General features: G+C 37.1%; 1 protein-coding gene across 4 annotated transcripts in view; it reads right to left on the bottom strand.

The window, feature by feature from the left end:
* Positions 1 to 1,881: 1,881 nt before the first annotated feature.
* The window catches only part of FAR2 (fatty acyl-CoA reductase 2), a 137,985-nt gene continuing 117,250 nt past the window's right edge, over positions 1,882 to 22,616 (bottom strand). For all 4 annotated transcript variants that reach the window (XM_082666331.1, XM_082666330.1, XM_082666332.1 and 1 more), the window contains 8 exons: positions 20,172 to 20,349; positions 18,791 to 18,835; positions 16,713 to 16,831; positions 15,109 to 15,176; positions 12,294 to 12,465; positions 7,642 to 7,771; positions 4,856 to 4,983; positions 1,882 to 3,959 (listed from right to left, as the gene is read on the bottom strand). In XM_082666331.1, coding sequence (XP_082522457.1) covers positions 3,797 to 3,959; positions 4,856 to 4,983; positions 7,642 to 7,771; positions 12,294 to 12,465; positions 15,109 to 15,176; positions 16,713 to 16,831; positions 18,791 to 18,835; positions 20,172 to 20,349 — 1,003 coding nt within the window. In that variant the 3' untranslated portion in view covers positions 1,882 to 3,796. The remainder of the gene's footprint in view (positions 3,960 to 4,855; positions 4,984 to 7,641; positions 7,772 to 12,293; positions 12,466 to 15,108; positions 15,177 to 16,712; positions 16,832 to 18,790; positions 18,836 to 20,171; positions 20,350 to 22,616) is intronic.

Below are 22,616 nucleotides of genomic sequence, written 5' to 3'. Positions count from 1 at the left end.
GCAATCTTTATCACTCAGTTACATTTCCTTTGCTTCAGATGGAGCTAAATTGTTGTATGAGATTGGATTCATTCTGTATTTTTCGTGTTATGAATGGACGAGTGATGAAAATTGAGCAGTTGACTCAAGTTTATAAAGCTGTAAGCAGATTATCAGCAAAACATTTAATAGTTTTGTTTCAGCAACTCCAAGTTGTACTGGATATTTATCAAAAGAAATTAGATGAACAATTCTTCCAAACATCGTAACTCATTTATGCTATTTGTGTAATGATTTTAAGGTAAAACTCAGAATGAGAAGGTGTGGGGGGAAGGTGTACATTGATGAAAGCTACATACTAAAGCAGACCTTCAGCAACACGGCATATAATTATGTAATGAATATTTTGTAAATTCTGTTTCCAAGCAACTATGCAAGTCAATTTGGTGATTTCTTGTATTATACTTACCTTTAATTTCTTTAAGATATTTTTCTAGGATTGATGAAAGTTCCCCAACCCCACATCTCCCCAACCGATTCACAGTTCCAGCTTGGAACTGCTATTTCAAATAAAGTAGGGACACACATAAAATGTTCACCTGTGTGTTAAGAGAGCTGTTTCTAGCTATTAAAACTCAATTTCAGTTACATATCCTTTGTCATAATTGTATCTACACCTCACAGGGCATTCCTGTCTTTCAAGCCAGTTACATCCCTAAAACCAGCAATTTCTATTTTTATTTTGTAATTAAAAAATATATTTTAGTTTATTTATTTTTGGCTGCCTTGGGTCTTCGTTGCTGCACGCGGGCTTTCTCTAGTTGCAGTGAGCAGGGGCTACTCTTCGTTGCGGTGTGAGGGCTTCTCATTGCGGTGGCTTCTCGTTGCAGAGCACGGGTTCTAGGCGCCTGGGCTTCAGTAGTTGTGGCTCGCGGGCTCTGGAGTGCAGGCTCAGTAGTTGTGGCACACGGGCTTAGTTGCTTCGTGGCATGTGGGATCTTCCCGGACCAGGGCTTGAACGCATGTCCCCTGCATTGGCAGGTGGATTCTTAACCACTGCGCCACCAAGGAAGCCCTATTTTGTAATTTTTAAAAATATTTTTTAAAAGTAATTTAGGCAGTGAGCATTTTTCCATATCTCTTTGTGGGCACATGGGACAGTCATTACTTTTTACTCTAGGCAATTGCTTATGTTCCTAGAATATAATTATTAGATTTGCAGTTACAGAGAAAAATAGCTGTGGAAATTTGCATGTGATTCACATGAACTTTAAAAATTATTGATGTTTTTGGAAGCTTTAGGCTGACGTACTTTGTTATGTTCACTGTGAGATAACACACTATTTGCGTATTAGTCCCTTCTCAGAGCAGTCTATTTACCTTGAGATTCTAAATCAGTTTATTAAAGTGAGCTGTTAACTGGAGATGACGTTAGGTTAGTATAAAATGTGAGAAATGTTTTTCTGATTTGTGTGCTCATCTGCCTCAACTTTTTCTAGTATTAATTGCCTCAGGTGGTGACTGTCTTCAACTCTGTTATGTTTGTTACTGTAGCATATATCTTATGGGTGCAGAATATAGGGATTACCAAAACTTCTTTTTAAACATAAGCTTTTCTTTGTCCTCACTGTCCCCTTCTTCCCAAAAGTAGAAGGTTCTTTCTCATTGGAGTGTATATATTAGGCGCTCAAATTAGTTTCACTTGGTCTTGATGTAAAATAACTAGAGATTTTCTTTCATGCAGATACCTACTTTTACTGCTTAATCATCACAAGCTGCTTAATCATCACAAGAGAACTTTATTCATGTCATTTCTCTAATGTCACGGGTAGAACATGCTTCAACATGTAAATGTAACCCTATTAATGGTGTCTGAAAAAAATGAAGCGTTATGGGTATGTATTAATTTATATTCAACTGGTAGTTTATTTAGATTATATCATTTTTCTAGGGAGGAGGTGGGAGATCAACTGCAGTAGTCAAACACTAGAAGAGAGGAAACCATTTTTTAATTCAAATTTTCATTTAATCAAGTCAAAATGTGAATACTTGATCAGTGGAATTTATTGAATTGGTGAAACATAAAATAATCAAAAGATAGTAAATTCTTAGAACTATTATGTTTTGTCCAATTTCATTGAATTGTATCTTGATTTCATTTTTATCATTATCTACAGTTTGTATCTTAATCAATGTAACTCAAACATGTCATACAGACATCTCAAACTGAAGATATCCAGGTACTTTGTTTCAGAACTGGGTTGTCTGCCCTGGGAAGTAGTTCCCAGAACTTAGATGAGATTGGGAAAGACACTGCCCAGAAGCATCCCCACCAAATGCCCTTTATGAGGTTCAGAAAAATCTCAAGTAATATTGGGCTAGAAGTCATCCTCATGGCCCTAGTATACTTCGGCCACCTAGTGTGCCTTTCTGAGTATTAACCAGTTATCTCAGAAAGTGAGCATAAATATAACTGTCGTTAACATCTTATGCTCAGGTAATTTTCAAGCAGTTGCGATTCTTTTTAGTTGCTTAGGCCCCAGGTACTGTATTTGAATCATAATCCATGTTTTTAACACGAGATGCTGCAATCCAACGTGCACTCATCTCTCAAATATGAGGAAAGTTGGAATAACAGTTATATTAATATAGGATCTTGAGATGCGTTTTTTACTCATTTGCATTATACATAAAATATTTCTAAACAAAACAACACCTGTTCTCTAAACTTAGAGTCACTTAATGAAGTCTGTCCTCTTCTGCTGCACATTCTACAGGTAACACTCTGCAACTGGAGTGATGAAGATACTAGCAAATCCTGGTGAAAGAGTAAACTTCCCCACTTACAGAAAAAGCTAAAACTAGCATTTAAAATTTTATTTGAAATTTTGCTTTCCTCAATGGCAAAGATCAGGGGAATGGGTTTTTACATGATTCTAGCCTAGGACCTTCCTCTAACATTAGTCACTCTAATCTCTAATCGAGGCCTGAGCAACATAAACTTAAATATAAAGGATTTGGAGACTTCAGTGAAGAAGAGGGAAACCCTTAGGAGGTTATCAGGAAAACTGGTGATTCAAAAGATTTAGAAATAATAGAGGTCAAATTCAAATTACGGGAACTAATTTTTACTTAAAAGCATAATAAACAGTCCCAATGAAAATACGCTTGAGCTTTCACTTTATACATAATTATTTACACCTCTTGGTTTTTTTTAGGTTTCAGAAGTGGGCATAGTTAAGGAAAATGTTAAATGTGAACCCACTTTTCTAATTCCCCCCAGCCCTCAACCAGGACTCCATGGTATAATACAAAAGAAAGCAGAAACCTCGGTGGAGAATTATTTCTCTAACAGCATTTGTGAAGATGTTGAGACCTTCCTTCCTCTACTTGCCTTGATTTTAAACCTTTATACTAAGTACACTAGAATGGTTCAAAGGTTAGAACTGCCTTTCTTTAGCATAGCTCAGCTTCTACCATGTATTCTTCCGTGTTTATTGAGTTGAAATTAGTCCTCTCAAGGAGGAAAAAACTAACTGGGAAGATGGGTGTACTTTGGTGTTTTATATTCAAGAGCATAGAATAGAGTGTTAGGAAACAATGTTTTCCTAACATATGTATGATTATAGGCTAGGATATGACTTTCCTTCTCTCACTGAAATAAAAATGTATAGTTAAGAAATAAGGATGAATACATGACAGCACATTTGACAGGTAATGACTTGGACATATTTGTTACTACCTAATCTTGAGAACCACAGTTGCTGTTTTAGAGGTATCTGAGAGGTTCCAAACAAAAGGAGATCGCCAAATGTTCTCAGACCTTGAGTGTGCTGGACGCCCTAAAGTAGGAGAGGAATTTGTAACAAAAGCTCACGATGAAGAACCACACATTCCGAGCCACCTGAGATCTTGCAATGAGAAGGCGCCAGGCGATGAGGAAGAGGGCGGTATTAAAGAGGTAGTGAATATTTCGGAGCCTGGAAACAGACATATATAACCAAAGTCAAAACAGTACCAAATACCCAACTATGTTATTTGAAGCATAAATGTATCTTTTCCTGGCTATGACCAGCAAATAACTAAGTGCTCAGGTATGTGGCACTACCTGATGGCCTTTTGATTTTGATATCTCTCATTTCCACCACATGCCTTCTGAGTAATCATTTCTATAGTATTCCCCTGACTAGTTTCCCTTTCTCATACCTGCTTTAACCTGTCTTATAATCATGGCTAACATAATCTTTCTTAAATATACTTTGATCATATTACTATATATCAAAAACCTTCCCTGGTTCTTGTTCACTAGAGGGTAAGTTCTAAAGTTCTTGCTATGCAACGTTCCTCTCAGTTTGCAATTACTTTTCCCATACTTATCATCTCTACATTAAAAACCCTTCGCTTCTACCAGAATTATGTCAGATTACTATAATTCTTTGTCCCTTAGGGATTAATTATTGAAAGAAATTTCAGGCAGTCAAAGGTCTTGAAGAGTGGTTAACTGATTTGCCCATGTTAAATAGCACAATCAGGTTTCCTGCCTGTTGGGTATTCTTTCTCTATACCACATTATGACAGGATGTTGGTAGAAGAAACAAACTTGGGTTCATATCTGGTTTCTGCACTTACCATGTGCGACTTGCCCACTTACCTTCTTTGAGCGTAAATAGCTCTTTGATAAAAATGGGATAACAGAAATAATACCTGCCTCAGGGATGTGGTAAAGTCTAAATGAAACAGTATATTACAGGGTATATAGTACAAAGGCTCAAAAAAAATTAATTCCTCTCCTCCCCCACTCATATTTCATGTCTGGTATAAAATCAGGTACACATGGTAAGTGTTCAATAAATATTAACTGACCGATTATATTTACCTTTTTAAGTGTTGCTTTGCTTCTGGGATCCCAGCCATATCCTCTTTCAATAAGTACTTCTTAACTCCTAAAACATAATTTTCAATGTATTCCAACCAATTCAACTGGCGCACATCGAAGTTGAATACCTGAAAGGCAAGAAGAGATTATGGATTGTCAGAATTGCACTGCTGGACGATCACTTTGTTCATTTGATGAAGTTTCTTTTACCTAAATGAGGGACATTCAGTTTGGAAGATTTAGGTTGTACCCCTCCAAACGAGATGATTTGAGCTGTTATTTTAAAGGCAGTAACAATATGGATTACCATTTATATATGAATATTTAAACATGGATCAAGCACAAATATTTGACCTTTAGGAAGTCTTGGAAATTTAAAGGAACTGGTATTAGTCTGGTGAAGGTTAATTTCTTTTCAAGTAAATAAGGATTAAATTTTTTTAAAGAGAATAAATAGGGACCAAAACAAATTATATATGTCTTTTTCTTTTCATTATTCTTAAATTTTGGTGTTGTTCCCTTGCCCTAGCACCCTTTCCTGAAATATCACTACTTCATTATGCTGATTAAGGAAAACTTTGGACTTAAGTTTAAACCAAAGGCTTAAATCAAAGCTTTAAGGACTAACTTAGCAGAATTTATATTCTATCTTTGATTTTGAGATGTTATCCATTATGTCTCTTAGTGTGCCATAAAACGAAGCCCTTCAGAAACATTCAGAGTGGTAAGAAAAGCTTTGCTTCTCCTAGAACACTAGTGTATTTTCTTTTCTTAGACAAAGAATGCCATGAAACTATATTTTCTTTTCACTTTGCCACCAGAAATCTTAAGACAAATTTCCTGCTTAATTGCATTGACTTAGTAGGATCTTGTAGACTGCATATGAATGTTCTGTTTTTCCATTCTTACTCTTGATTTCATATTTTAGTACATATTTTTCCTGGTTTGATGTTTTATTTCTGTTTTGTTCTTTTATTACATGTATTTATTGCAAGTTATCCCAAATCTTTGTGAAATAAATTGGAGTATTAACAAAGAAGGCAGATGAAATTAACGAGTTCCAGAGAGTTTCACAGACTTGTCCAAAAGCTGAATTGCTTTCCAAAAGTAATTCTGTATCACTTTGTTTGGATTTGTTTATTTTCCACAGTATCACTAAACGGTACTTATTCATCTATATAAACAGAGGCTTTTATTTTTATGCTATTTCATATTTCTAAGTTAGATTTCAGTGAAACCCTAGTTTGGAATCCTCATTCCATGTGGCAAATGAAACTGAATTCTGAGCCACACCAGAGTTTGGCAATTATATCCAAGTATTCAGGACTATTACCTTTGCTAAGATATTGGAAAGCATATGTTAAATCCACTGCAGTTTTGATTCTGTTTTTCACAAAATTTTTAGTTATTTTAGGTAAAAATATTTGTAAAATGAAACTCTAAGCTTATTACCTTTTGAATTATTTAGATGGGTAAATTCCATGGAGAAAATGTAATAAAGATAAGCCTATATAACATTTGATGCTAATTTTAAAAATAATTTCTAATAGCCTGAGGGGATTTAAAAAATAAGCTGGTTTGATCCATGCATTTTAAACACAGGTGCTTAGAAGAATTTTGTCTATACAGGCATGTAAACATTTCTGAAAAAAAAAAAAAGCTCTATTTCATGTCCATTTTAGAGGTTCACAGCAATGATTTCAGTTAAAATATCCATCTAAATCTCAACTGGTGTATTTAACATCGTTTCTGACTGCAAGTAACCCTTAGTTTCCATGGTGGGAAGTAATTTTAGGACTTGGATTTGAATCATGCTCTATGAGGCTGGTATGTACGAGCTAGCAGGTGAGGCTAGCTAGCCATCTAACATTTACTTCTCAGCATGACTTGGTTTCTTCTATATGCATGACTTGGTTTCTTCTACATGCTGGCAAGCACAAGATAAATCAAGAAATTTATCTTTTCTTTCTTTTAAAAAATTTTAGCGGAAAATGTCAAGAGAGTGAAATCTTTAAAGCTTAATTAAAAACTAAGGATATGCTCAAGGAATAAATGACTGAGAAAATGAAGCTAGGGACATGTACAAAGTACAGAAGATTTCTATATTTGTGAATTTCAGGACATTTGTGACTGCTAAGAAGCTAATATATAGAAATAAATGGCACTGATCCTAAGCAATTAAAGTGAAGGTCTATCTTGAGAAATAAACGTCTGAATTGTCAAAGAGAAATCATTATAGGGAGGAAGACTGACAATGCTAGAGAGAGGGCAATGCTGATGGCGGGTGGTCTTAGCTGGGCTAGAATGCAGAGGTGGAAGGGTTAGCTTATCTAAAAAGATAAGAAGGAAGGAACTGTAGCTTTGGAGATGCAGAACGATTTTGATTTGACAAGAACAGTGGATGAGAGAGCTCCTGGCCAGTAAAATTATTATTTTTCATTGAAGTCATATGTTTTGGAGGTTAGGGGGGAAAGATAGAGGTACTGAGGATTTGTTGAAAAGTTAACAGCTATGGAAGTCGAACAAAGATTGAAACAAAGTGTATGAGACCTGACTGCAGAACAGCAGTGAGAAGCCAGCCAAAGGCTAAGAACCTAGATCTCTTACCTACATTAAACTTGCTTCCTGCAACTGTGTTGATAGCATTCACTGATTTTCTTAGCCAAAAAAGAAAAAAATTCTGTGTGTATAACAAAAACGTCCTTTATTCATCAGCTCTCCAGGTCAAATAATTCTAAATTCTGAATGGGTAAGGTTTTCCTGTTGGTTGTCAGTGCTGTACTCACTCTTTGGTCTTCAGGACTCAGCTTGGACATCAGCATTTCTGTATTGTATGTGCTCCATTCCCAACTCCGGTTGATGAAATACTCCAGCATGGAAAGGGTTCTTAAAAGCCGATTCATGAGTTTTGTCATCCTGAGGTAAAGATCACATAGGAGCGAGTATCAGTGCACCACAGATGGCTGCTTCCCTGCTACTCTATAGGGATATATGACAAATCATGTTTGAAAAAATTATTTCTTCCCACGTTTTCAAATTCCACATTAAAACTCTTATTTTTTCCCCCTTCCATGTTAACACTCTGTCGAATGAAGGGAAGGGGATGAATCTAAAGGTGCTTGTTCTATCAGGCATTTTAATACCACTAAACTTCTTTCCTTCTTTTCTACCATCTCTTTCTCAAGAGTTGCAAATATTTTAAAAGCCTAGCCAGGTATCCATCCCTGATGACATACTGTTCATTCTTTGAATTCTGAGGTAGACAATAAGAAAACTTATTTCTCTTTTTTATTGTATGTTCTTGGATTTTTTTTAAAAAACTAATTGATTCGAGGTCTTATTATATAACTTCTAGGCAGAAGTGGTGACTGCATTAGCGTCCGATGAACCAAAAACAGTTATTAACTGTAATGGAGATTTAAGGGGAAAATAGTTTATTTGTTAATAATTTACTCAGGCGTAGTGCTGATATTTTAAAAAAATATTATTTCCACTAATTCCCATAACATCCCTGTTAGGTTGGTATTTATCTGCATTTTTATGTAAAGTAAACTTATGAAAGATTAAGTGGCTTTGATAATATAATGTGTCAAAGCCAAAATTCCAACTCAGTTTTGACGGACTTCAAAAAGCCTCTGTAAACTCACCCCCTGTATCCCATTGCTTGAGATGGATCACATCTTCTAACCCCATGGTCAGGACCTGCTGTTTGAACTTCCCAACTTTATAACAATTTGTAAAAAAACTTTTGTATTCTTTCTTATTTGATCCTCACAGTATGCTTCTGTGAGTTAGTCAGGGTCTATACTGTTTATCTTCATTTTACAGATGGATTAATAGGTTCAAGTTCACATGTCTAATGCTCAAGTCTAGATTTTCTGGTTACAGATCACCTTTGGCCTATAGAACATTCGATTTTTATCTTAATCAGTTAGGCTAATCTTGGTAATAGTTATTACTATAGTTGACCTCATAAAGACTTACGATGCTATTTGGGGAATTTGGTCTTATTTCTGGTCAAATCCTACTGCCCATATCCCTGATGACTCATGAGGTACTTCTCTCATGGTATCATGGGAAATTCTTAGGCAAGGAGGTAGAATCAATACAAGCATCATAATAGGGTTCCATTTACTATTGTTATCTAATATCTTGGCTGTAGACTGAATATTTATATCCTCCCACAATTCATCTGTTGAAACCTATTCCTCCTAATAGTGATAGCATTTGGAGAAGGAGTCTTTGGCAGATAGGTAATGCCCTTATAAAAGGGGCCCCAGAAAGCTCCTTGGCCCTGCCAGCATGTGAGGACACAGAGAACATGGCTGTCTAGGAACCAGGAAGTGGGCCCTCAGCAGATGCCAGATCTACCAGCATCTTGATTTTAGATTTCTTAGTCTCCAGTACTGTGAGGAAATAAATTTCTATTTTTTGCAGAATCTAAGTTCCCTGACCAGGGATTGAACCTGGGCCATTGCACTGAAAGCCTGGAATCCTAGCTACTAGGCCAACAGGGAACTCCCAAATTTCTACTGTTTATAAGCCACCTAGTCTATGATATTCTGTTATAGCAGCCCAAACAGACTAAGGCAATCTTTATCCATTCTACAACCCTGATGTAATTGATATGATTTCAATAGATTTAATTTTTAAAAAGAATCATTGCACAATGATTATATAGTATATATAAGATATATACATTGTATATATAATATTGTATGTTATATATACAATGGTGTTACATTGTATATACAGGACTATATCAGCATAATAGTATTTTTTTAGAAAGAAAGGATATATTTATTACTCTCATGTAGTAAAGATCTTCTCAATGCATACAATGCAAAAGCTATAAAGGGAAAGTGATTCATCTTATCTCATAAAATGTTTAAACTTCTTTGGTAATAATAGTGATTACTATATTCTATGCACTCTTATGTCAAACCCTATGAAATAGGTATGATTACAATCCCCTTTTTACAAGTTAGGAGTTAGAGAAGTTAAGTAATTTAGGGCTCATATGGATAAATTGGTGAAGCCAGGATTTAAATATGTAAGTCTGACTCCAAACTCCATGCTCTTAAGACCTGCATTATATATAGCTTCCCTTGTATTAAAAAAGCTTCATAATTAGAACTACAATATAAGAAACTGACTTAGTAAATACATGAAATATATATTTACACACACACACACACACACAGAGCTTCCATAAATTAAAAAGTACAACCCAATAGAAAAATAGGAGTATTACTCAGCCATAAAAAGGAATGAAATAGTGCCATTTGTAGCAACATGGTTGGACCTAGAGATTATCGTATTAAGTGAAGTCAGACAAAGACAAATGTCATATAACTTATATGTGGAATCTAAAGAAAAATGATACAAATGAACTTATACAGAACAGAAATAAACTCACAGACATAAAAAAACAAACTTATGGTTACCAAAGGGGAAAAGTGGGGAGGAATAAATTTAAAATTTGGGATTAACAGATATACACTACTATATATAAAATAGATAAACAACAAGGACCTGAAAAAGAATATATATATGTACATGTGTATATATGTATATCTGTATATTTGAATCACTTTGCTGTATACCTGGAACACTGTAGATCAACTATACTTCAATAAAAAAAGAAAAATTAAAAAAATAGGCGAGAAATAGAAGCAAGCAACTCATACCAGAGAAAACACGAAAGTCCAATACACAAATGAAGGCCCAGCCCCGCCAGCAATCCCGGAAGATGCAACTCAAAGTGACCAAGAGATGCTATTCCTTGTCATTAGTTCGACAATTCAAAATATTGATTTTTGCAAAGTATTAATGAGAGTGGGAAAGAAACAGACTTGTACTCTCACTTGCTATTGTGGGGGTGTAAATTGACAGAGCCTTCCTTTAAGGCAACCTAGTGGTAGTCATAAAATCCATATACTCTCCAATCTAGCAATCCCACCCCTCAGCCTCCACCCCAGATCTAGAGGTACATTCTAGAAAAAAGCATGTTTGTTGCCCCATTGTTTGTAATAGCAGGGGAAAAAGCACTAGCAGAATGACTTAGATTTTCATGGAACTCAAGTGAAAAAGTTAAAAGTATGTAGGATTGCTTTATACATACACAGAGATACACAGAGATTTATACATACACTTACCTCAAAGCAACACTGTATATATGTCCATATATGGCTGTAAATACATAGACGATTACACACAAACACACATGGGGAAGAAAAGGGTCCAGAAAGATTCTAGCATTTTCTGCCATAAAGATTATTCTTAAGATTCCTATCACATAACAAACCTAACCATTTTCCATGAATATTACAATTTAATGCCTTACAAACAGAATACATAAATATTTTTATTGGGCTCCTTCCTCCTGTGTTTTCCTTTTGTACTTACCGAACTTTGCTCTTCAACCAGGTCTTCTTCTAACTCTGATATATTTGAAAGGCTTTAGCGTTTCTGCCAGGAATGTTTGGTTTTCCTTCTTCTCCCATCTTTATTTAATAAACCCCTCATACAAATATTTTCCCACAGACACAGTATCCCCTTTTTCACCTTGCTCAGGAAGAAACTGACAATTGAGTTATGAACACTAAGTAAGGTCTCTGAAAATTTGGATAAACTCTACATTGCCTAAGTTTCAGTCATTTGCTCTGTTAATAAGGATGGAAATAAAACACACTGAGAGAGACTTCTTCCTTTAAAAGGAGCTAACATCATGCTTCTGAGGCTTGATGGCAGGGATTTGCCTTTGGTAGTTATGATAATGATGGCACGTATAGTATTATTCAAGTGAGACAGGGGTATGAACGGACATGTCCTAGGTCACACAGCTGGAAGGTGACAGAGCTGCCTCAGCATCAACATACTTTCATTCGACCTTGTCCCCTCCACTCTCTTCACTCATCTCCAGGTGGCAGTAGATCCAGTTCTGGTTTCTCCAGATCTTTTCTCTGTCACTTCCTTTGAGACTATTTAAAATTCTTCCTTTAGCTTCCATTTCCTCATTTGTAAAATTGGGATGATGCGAATATCCTCCTTGGGATGTTGTGAGAATGAAAATGAGATCATCATGCACCATCCCTTGTGTGTATGTGAGGCTGTTACCATTGTACATTTTAAGATCATCTAACGATTTAGAAACTCCCAGACACAGAATCTCAGTTGTTTTTCTTTGTAGGTGAATGATTACCTGCTGAATTCATCAAGCAAGTTCCTTAACATACAACTTCATTTATTATGATAAAGGATCTCTAAGGTAGGCTTTTCACTACTACTGCTTTGGTTGTCCCCTTATATATACAAAATCATAAGTATATATGATTCAGTTGTCACCTTTCATCCCTAGGTAACGGGAGGGCTAAGGACTTGGGGCCCTCAACTTCCATGCAGAGACACTCCTAAAGCTATTGTCTCAGCTTCTCACCTGGGCTTCCTTCCTGTGAGCCGCAGGTAGAAGTCATAGATAATGGCAGGGGCCCGGTGGCTGACTGCATTCCAGTACTGGGTTGTGACGTTGTTGGTTGTGAAGTCAGCCTTTGGCCTCCTGAAAGCTCTCTCAAGTGGGATTTTTTCAAAGGTTGCCAAGACTTGGATCCCTGGGGGGGGAAAAAAAAAAAAACCCAGAATAAGTGCTAAGTCTAGGAGCATATAAACCCACTGTGGTGGATGGCATTTGCAATGGGTCAAAACAATAAATAATAAGGATTTGTTGTGTAGAGTCATGAATCAATTTCTGAGAATAATATTAAGATTTTTATGCCGGGCAAGTGGTCACCTGCAAAATCAAACCATTTGAATAGGTTAAGAATTTGGTCCTTCTCTTGAAATCTTTACCCTAAAACAACTTCTTGGGAAGATAGTTTTAGTCAATACAGTGAAGTATTGTTCAGAAAAACTTAAATCCATCATTCAATTTCAAGGTTATCTAATCTATTCTAAAGCCCAAGACAGAGCCTAGGGGTGTTATTTCCTTGGTTGGATCATTTACTTGCAGGAAAATCAGGAAAGTTTCTAGACATTTTACTTAAACTTTTATAAAGATTTAAGTAAAAGAGAGAATAGAAAAGCAGGACTCCTTTGTGTTGGTTCACTTTAAATACCAGTCTTTCACTTCTTTGGTATTCCTACTGCTCTGGAATATGTCAGACTCAATTGTTTTACTCTTGTCTCCAGAGTTTTTTAAAATAATAATCTTTTAAAAAAAGTATTACTTATATAAAACCTAGTTTAAAGCTTTTAGTGTATATTTGTAAATTCAATATGTCTTTTCAAAAGGTATTCATTCATTTGAATTCAATTTTGATTTTATGTAGAATTTTCAAAGAATATGCCTAAGTTCATTACTCAGTTATGTTGAAGCTATCAGTTATTATGGTAATATGATTACTGTCCCATAAAAGATACTACCTAGAAATCTGTATGAAAAATATATACCCTATACAGAAAATATTATCTGATTCCTGGGTCTTTTCCCCCCAGAGGGATTCATATTAACTTTTAGGAATCCCTAGTGGGTGGTCATTACACGTTCAGGAGACCTGTCTTCTATCAATACTTCTACATCAGGCTCCAGCTCCCCATATGAACTGAATAAATCATTAACTCTCTCTGGGCCTTGTGTGTCAAATAAAGTGAGCACACTAGATTATTATTATTATTATTATTTTTGCGGTACGCGGGCCTCACTGTTGTTGCCTCTCCCGTTGTGGAGCCCAGGCTCCGGACGCGCAGGCTCAGCGGCCATGGCTCACAGGCCCAGCCGCTCCGTGGCACGTGGGATCCTCCCGGACCTGTGCACGAACCCGCGTCCCCTTCATCGGCAGGCGGACTCCCAATCACTGCGCCACCAGGGAAGCCCTAGATTATTTTTAAAATCACTTTCAAATATTATTATTCCACGAAATAGATAGTAAACATTTTCAGCACTGAAGAAGACTATTTTGAAGCTCAGGAATGGATTTTACATGTAGCATCTTTTTATTTAAGTTTAAGTGTCTTGGGGACTTCCCTGGTGGCGCAGTGGCTAAGAATCCGCCTGCCAATGCAGGGGACATGAATTCAAGCCCTGGTCCGGGAAGATCCCACATGCCGCGGAGCAACTAAGCCCGTGCGCCACAACTACTGAGACTGCGTGCCACAACTACTGAAGCCTGTGCGCCTAGAGCCTGTGCTCTGCAACAAAAGAAGCCACCCAATGAGAAGCCTGCACACTGCAATGAAGAATAGCCCATGCTCGCCGCAACTAGAGAAAGCCCGCGCACAGCAACGAAGACCCAACGCAGCCAAAATAAATAAATTAAAAAAAAAAGAGCTGTTTTTTTAAAAAAGAAAAGTTTAAGTATCTTGGCTGCTTCTATTAATGCCTCTTTTTATAGCGATATCTTAATTCTGTTACTGAGGTAGAGGAGATTTATTTTTATTTCCAAATATTGTCAGAATTATTTAGATAAATACCTGGATATATTACCTAAAGAACTTTGATGGTAGTAGATAATTTCGTTTTACTTTTACTGAAGTAATAACTTTGCAACTAGAATAGCAGAGCAGAGTGCTCGGAATTGGAAATCAGATTCTAACAAGTTAAGCACATTTGATTTTTTTCAACATCTAGTAGCTAAACAATTAGATAATGTAAAAGTTTCAAATATTTGCAAGAAAATCAACTTTGAAACTGACAAAGGAGAGTACAAGATTGGTTAGGTTGAAGAATTAATTAAATTCAACAGGATACATTCAAGGTTACACTATGGCTGACAGCATAAATTAATAAAGAGTATCACTGACTCAATAACACGAGTTAACATTATTGGACTTTTCTAAATCTACTTGGCCATTGATTATGTCACATTCTCAGCGATGTGGCCAGGGTATGAGGACTGTGTTCATGAGAGCAGTGGCTCAGCAAGAGGAGTATTTTATCACTGGCATTGCTTATAATTGCTGACTTTTACTTGGCTTTATTTATTTTTTAAATGTCTATAGCCAATGGACCCCTTATTGCTTACAACCTTGCAGCTATCCCACTGGCCCCTGTTTTTGGTATACCACAGTACATCCTAATTAACTCTTACACATTTACAATTTGCAATTATTTTTATCTCTTTACCTATGTTTTGTCTTTTCCCCCATTAGACTCTAAGCTCCATGACACACTTTGTCTTTTTTTTCCCCGTGACAGACCCTAATCATGAGTGAGCAGACTCTCATAGTTATATAGGTACATCATTATAGGCACTTACCCATTTTGCCCCAATTACAGGGATTGAGGTTGCCAGACGTACAGTGGTAGATCAATGTTGACTTAGGTCTGGAAAACAAAATTTAGATAAATACAACAAAATGGAGAACTAATGAAAGAAAGGTAAGGGAAAATAACATTTAAACAAGGTTTTTTCAATAATTCCCATGACTAAGTCACCCTACGCAACACTTCCATCTTTTGTTCCTTCTTTGGGTTAATAAGCAAAATAGAAGAAGACTAGGAAAAGTGCAAGAGTGTGTGTGTGTGTGTGTGTGTGTGTGTGTGTGTGTACATATGTACAAGGAAAAAATCCCAATAGGTTGACATATTTATGGAGCAAATGGAGGTAGCATGACGATGAGAAAGCAGATCATGTTTCTAGCTTCTTGACATCTTTATCGGGCAAAAATATGGGCCATGTTTTTTCCTAAATCCAGTGAAGCTCTGTTGGATTGGAAACATCTAAATATCTAACTTCCAATAATTAACAAATATTAACTTTGTTTACCTTTTATAACAAAGCTAAATATACAAACAACCTATTATTTTTTCCTTGTACTAGAAAATCCCTCCCACCCCCCACCCCTCCCCCGCTACACACACGGTGATCTGAACTTTTGGCATTTATTAGGAACTGAGGAGTTTAAAAAAATATGCTCTCATTTCATCCACTTTTATCTCCTTTGCCTTAAGAAAGGAAGCTGTAGGCCTTCCCTGGTGGTGCAGTGGTTGGGAGTCCACCTGCCGATGCAGGGGACACGGATTCGTGCCCCGGTCTGCGAAGATCCCACATGCCGCGGAGCGGCTGGGCCCGTGAGCCATGGCCGCTGAGCCTGCGCGTCCGGAGCCTGTGCTCCGCGTCGGGAGAGGCCACAGCAGTGAGAGGCCCGCGTACCGCAAAAAAAAAAAAAAAAGAAAAAAAAAAAAAAAGAAAGGAAGCTGTATTTTAGATTGCTGAATAGAAAGAAAAGCTTTTCAGTTATCAAGAATTAGATGGTTAAATGATTTGAAAAATTTATTACTTTATGATCAACCAAGTACTAACCAGTATTTATAAAACAACTTAATGCATATATGATGGCATAATTGGAACTGTGAAAGATTGAAATGGACACCCTCTCACATCTGGGGTCTTCCACAATAAAATGAATATATATATATATATATATTTAAATAAATTTATTTATTTATTTATTGGCTGCGTTGGGTCTTCGTTGCTGCACGCGGGCTTTCTCTAGTTGCAGCAAGCGGGAGCTACTCTTCATTGCAGTGCGCGGGCTTCTAATTGTGGTGGCTTCTCTTGCTGCGGAGCACGGGCTCTAGGCGCGCAGGCTTCAGTAATTGTGGCTCGCGGGCTCAGTAGTTGTGGCTCGTGAGGTCTAGAGCTCAGGCTCAGCAGTTGTGGCACATGGGCTTCGTTGCTCCGTGGCATGTGGGATCTTCCCGCATCAGGGCTCGAACCCGTGTCCCCTGCATTGGCAGGTGGATTCTTAACCACTGCACCACCAGGGAAGTCCCAAAATGCATGTATTTTGAAAAGGTGCCTAACACAGTCACCCTCTTTCTCATCAATTCTTTAAAAGCCAGCTTATGCATCCACACCTGTGAACTGCCGTGTACCATCCTACAGCCAAGGTGAGATTGACGACTATATCTGCTGGAATTAAATCTGCCACAGCCATCGGAGTAGCTCTTATGGACCGAAGAAACCCCTTCCCAGCCTGCACAGGAAAAAGGACATAAAATATATTTTTAAATTTTATTTATTTGGCTGCATCAGGTCTTAGTCGCGGCACGCGGGCTTTAGAGTGCGGGCTTAGTTGCCCCACATCATGTAGTATCTTAGTTTCCCGACCAGGGCTCGAACCCTCATCTCCTGCATTGAAAGGTGGATTCTTAACCACTGGACCACCAGGGAAGTCCCAAGGACATAAAATATTGAACCAGGTCTTAAGTAATAGCCGGGATTAAAGTATACATCAGACAGGTAATACGAATGCTGTTAGTGATAACGGCCAGCACTGATCACTGCTTACTAGGTTCCTGCGCCAAGGCTGACTGCTCTCAGCCTGTCCAATCTCCCAGCCGAGTTCATCCTAAGTGCCACCATTGCCAAGAACCGCTAGGGGTCCTCAGGTTCCTTTCAGAGTGAAATTCCTCAAACTTGTGAGAGGTTTAATATATTTGGTTAATTAATAAACAAGAATTAGGGTTCCCAAATTCCCCATTAATTTAGCTTACCATTTCTTAAATGATGTTGTTTTCTGCTAGTGTCTACTAATTTACAAGCAATAATAGACACTAAATGTTTAAGAAACATTTTTTAAAAATTAATAAAATTCTACTACTTGACAAAACTTTTTTTATCACTTGGGGAAAAACCCACCATTATTTACTTTTTGTTTGGTATCTTTGTTTACCTCACAGATCACTGATGTTACACAGATGTAAGAATTGGGAATTGTTCATGTTAATAAATGTGTCGATAAATAAAGAAGTCAGTTAATAAATTAAAAGTCACATTTAGTGACTTTATAAAGTGATTATTTACACCTGTATGTTTCTAACATCAATGTGCAGTGGTTAGCACTTTCTTGTGTTCCTAATTTCTGTTTTCTTGTAACTGATTTCCCTTCCTTTGGACATAGGAAATCGGTCTGGAAAATTTTAGAAAATTTGAATTAATATACAGCTTTGTAAACAATGTAATAAAATTCACTCTTGGATCATGTTAAAATAGTTACATTCTAAGTTACCAAATGTTCACCCCAACTAAACCTCAAGAGTTGAAGGCAGGCGGGAAACAGAAAAAGAAAGAAATCAGAAAGAAGTTCATTGTCATTGTGTTTGACAAGTAGTTATAATTCACTGTCTTATATTTGTATTGTAGTTCATGTTGGATCTAGTTCTGAGAATAACAAAGTCATAGTCTGAAACATGAGATCCCCAATAAGATTTAAACTCATTTAAAGAGTTGAAGTCCTGTTCATTGTTCTAAAGAGTAGAGTTGTGGTTCTGGCCCTAAAATGCTTCAGTGTGAGCTGGGAAGCACCACAGCTCACTGGATCAGTCTCCACTGCAGGGAGACATGCACAAAGTGCTGCTGACCCAGAGGAATGATTGATGTTTCTCCTGATCTGTGAGAGTATTATTGTTGAAAAGTGTTTCCTATAGTCATCAGTTTTTATATTTGAAAAATTTGCTCCAATTGGTAGTTTTCTTTCTCGTATCTATTAAGAAATTGATATATTTTATGAATTTATATAATTTCTATCCACACGCATATAAATTTAAAAATCTTTGGGGATATGAGTTCTATTGCATCCCTAATTCAAGCTACCATTATAGAGCGAAAAGGGGCAACACCCCCATCTTGTGTTAACTAAGGGGAAATACAGGCATGGTACTAGATGTTCAAAAGTTTCCAAAAATAAAACTCCTAAGTAGTAATTGATGATATCACAGTATTTCTGTTTTCCTGATAATGATATCCACAGATAATTAAAGTAATTTCATTCTGCCTCTATTTTCCAATCAGCAAAATTGAAATAAGTTGCATCAATTGTGGTTAGTAAAGTAACGCTTGTGGTTTTGCGTCAGTGAAGCTAAGCCAACACTAGCATTTGGTTACTATCCCTCCACTACTTTTCAAGTAATTATTTCCACACCATTATACATACCGCAACAATGAGCCCGGTAGGTCCATTTACGTTATCAACCCAACCCTAAAAAAAAAAAGAAAAAAAAAGATTTCTAATTGGTTCCACATGTCAGAAAATCCTAATATCTTTGGAACATCTGCAGTCTAATCTTAATAAACTTCAAACAAGAGCACTGAGACCCCAGCCGATAGAACTGTCTAATCCAGTATTTCTAAGATTTCAAACAGAGACCAATGAGAAAGCACTGGATATTTTCTGCACTTGGTTTGTGCAAGAATTAAAATTCTGCCAGCATTTATTTCATAGCAGGAATCATGGATGGTTGCAAGTTGTTTATGACATCTTATGAACTAAACTGGATCACCTCTTAAATATCATAATCTGCTAACCAATTCATTTTCCCCACCTGGGCCTGATTTTAACTCCTCAGGGGAACATTTCAAGCACAGTTTGTAGGAAATGTCCATTTCTTGACAATTTTAAGAGTCATAGCATCTTTCGTTCTATGTATGTATGTATCTGTCTATCCAGCTATCTATCTGTCTATCTGTATTAGCTTGCCTACAGATGTTAGAGGAAAGATTATATTTAGGAACAGTTAGAGACAAATGTCTCTTTGAGTTTGTCTCCTAAGCCCTAAGCAAGTCAGTTGACCTCATTATGTCTGTTTCTTTATCTGTGAAAGTCAAAAATGTGTGTGTAAAGTGGGAGAGAAGACAGGAGAAGTTGAAGGGATTAATATTAGTTGAGCCTTTTACTAGGGACCAGGCATTGCACGAAGCACACCTCATATATCGACTCATTTGATCAACCCTCCACAGTGGGTGGGATTAGCCCAGTTTTACAGATGAGACAGCTCAAAAGCCTGCATGTCAGTAAGTAATGGAGCTTGGATTTATCTGGTGCAAAAGCTTTATAGAATTGCTTCAAAAAAGATGGTATAATTTAAAGTACTTTCTAAAAGATATAGCAGTATACAGAGATAAAAATTATTATTCCTAAACTGAGGACTTTTCTCTGAGCTTCGTGATTCCTATTTACCCTGGCAATTGTAATACTACCAATTTGGCCATCAAGAACATTCTGCTATATTTAAACTATAGTGGGGAAGCCAAGAAATAAAACTATTTCCCATGGCAATTTTGAGACGAGAGTTAATGAGAAGCTAATTTAAGATGCCACCCAACTCTAGGACAGTCAGTGTCACACTCAGAGGAGTCCCATGCTGAATAAATCCTGAACCGAATGTGGACTTCTGTCCTAATAATAATGGGCTCACATTTGATTTGCTGTACTTAGCTATACATACTAAAAAGAAAAAAAAAGACATCAAAGAGTAATTGGGCTAGAAGGATGCTGATTTGGAAGCAAAGTGTGGAATCCAGGCGAGTGGGCTTACTGGGAAAGGCTCCTGCCAGGTTGCTCCCACGATGGAGGGCCGTATGATGGCAAGATTGAGCTTGCCGCTCTCCTGCTGCACCACCATCTCTCCCAAGGCCTTGGTGTAGGTGTACGTATTGGGCCGATCCCCGATCAGCTTGGGTGTGATCTCATCAATAATAGCATCGTCTAACCACCTGAAGGTAGTCAGAGTAAAAAAGAATTCTAGCAACATATGTTAGACAATAGACCGAAAAAGAAACTGTGAGACATCGACAATCAAACAAAACTTCCCCCTTCTAGCTTGAGTTCTGGAATTAGGAACTGTCAGAGGACACCAAGGCTTGAGTGTATACCTGTCCAAATGATGCATGACGGATGAGTTCTTTGCTCTCCACTGCTCAGCCCAATATTACTAGTCGAATCCTACGGCCTCCTGCCTCGATAGATTTATCCAATAGCTATGCAGTCTGCTACTTGATCATATTGACTCAGTCTCTATCTTCAATTATTTTCTCTCAGCAGGAATGTACCTATGAAGGCACATTCAGTGAACGCATTGCGAGGGCCAGTCGGGCACCTGGCAGCGGGCTGGCTGCCCTGGTCATGGGCTTCAGAGTCTGTCCTCCGAGGCTCATCAGTGGCAGCCCCACTAATTCACTGTTGTCCAGTTAGAACCTACGGCACCCATCTTGAAACCTTCAGCTTTGATTTTTTAAAAATTCTACTCAATGCCTCAAAAAAGAAAAGCAACTACACTTAGCAGACTTACAACATTTTAGCAAATCTATGCACTGTATTTTGAAAGTCTGTGTAGAGTCTATGCTACTAACTTGGTAATCATTTCCAGAGATTTCCAATGAGCTCTGAAGTGCTCTTATAACTGTTAATAGTGTGTCAAGTGGAGTGAGAATAGCACTGTGAAGCAGCTTTAATAGAGTGATTATTGAATACCTTCACTTACAGGAAGACCTGTATCACGAATAACTGTGTTACCATGGCATTAGCCTAATCTTTTTTTTAAAAGACGTTAGAACCATTTTGATAATCCCAAAGTCTATCTGATCTTCTCTAAGAAAGCAATCAAATTATTGTTGATTAAATATTGAATGTTTCTCTTAGCTGGTAGATCTATTTGGTTAAACTTTTGATATAATATAGTTTTTAAAAATTAGGCTATATGTCAGTGTGATTTTTATAATCCATGTGTTTGGTACATTCATTCCTATTTTATCGGACCCAGTGCAATCATACAATTTTGATTGCAGAAAAATCTTATTAGAGGTTATCGTCTTCCTCCCCTGACAAATTGTTGAGTATTTAAGATGTGCTTAATGCCAAGACTCATTCAGAAACACAACTCTCAATTTCAGTAACTCTCCGATATTGGAGAGAAACATGAGCACTGCCTGTGATGGTTTGGTTTTCCTTGCTTTGCGGCTACTAGTGCTGGGTATTTTCTAGCCTAGTATCAAATGTCTTCTAGTATCAAATTCCTTCTGATTTACATTGAAAACGGAAAGGTTGAGAAGTTCCTAGAATTAAAAACAACTCCAAATACTTAGAAAAGCAGAAGATATTTCAATTATATAGTCACCTGAGTGTTGGGAGAGAGTGAGGGGTAATGCAGACACTTCTCTATCTTTCTAATAATGTTATCTTTATCTCATCTTATTTGTGGGTCAGCAGTGGATTAACTGACCTAAGACCATTTTTTTTTTAACCTGCAAAAACATACAGGTTACAAAAACTGGGTCAGAAGAAATAAAGCCTAATTTTATTAAGGCTGTAAAAAAAAAACAATTTTAAGAAAACATCAGAAGCCAGCAATGCTAGGATTGTATGTCACATGGCTGGTACCATGTGCTCTTATTGCTGTTGGTGTGCATGGAAAGGGTAACAGCTGGAGGCTTCCCCAAGTTTGGTGAGTTAGCTCATCTTAGAAAATCTTGGTTTCATAGGTTTCTAAGAACACAAAGCAAAAGGAGTTGTAGTGTTCTGTAGATGGTCTGCCTCTACTATTTGTAGCTCCCCCATATTCTACTGTATCATCTTCTCGTTTCCTCCATTTTCACTTATGAAAAAATGGCAATAATTATACCTGTTCTAAATTTTCAGGTTATATGAGGAATATTTACAACTACACCTAGAGCTATTTGATAAAACAAAATGAGCCAACAAATCTAAGACATTCTATTTTTAGTAAAACAACCAAGAAGGATATATCTACAAAGGTAATAGTTGGTTTAACAGTATCTTTTCTAATACAGCCAAACAGACCATATCTCAACCAGCCATTTCCCAGGTTTGAAGAGGAGATTAATGTAACAAACATGCACAGCCATTGGTTAAGTGATGTCCTTTTCAGGACCTAAAATCAGTTCATGCTCTTCTTTACCAAAGTTTGAGTTGCTGCTGTTGTTTGTTCTCGATCAGTTTTTAAAATAGCAAATAATGTAGCATG

Source organism: Grampus griseus (genome assembly GCF_964374135.1).
Source record: "Grampus griseus genome assembly, chromosome: 11".
In the NCBI taxonomy this organism is placed as follows: Eukaryota; Metazoa; Chordata; class Mammalia; order Artiodactyla; family Delphinidae; genus Grampus; species Grampus griseus.
Note: the sequence above shows the minus strand (reverse complement) of the source record. Positions and strands in the feature narration are given on the sequence as shown.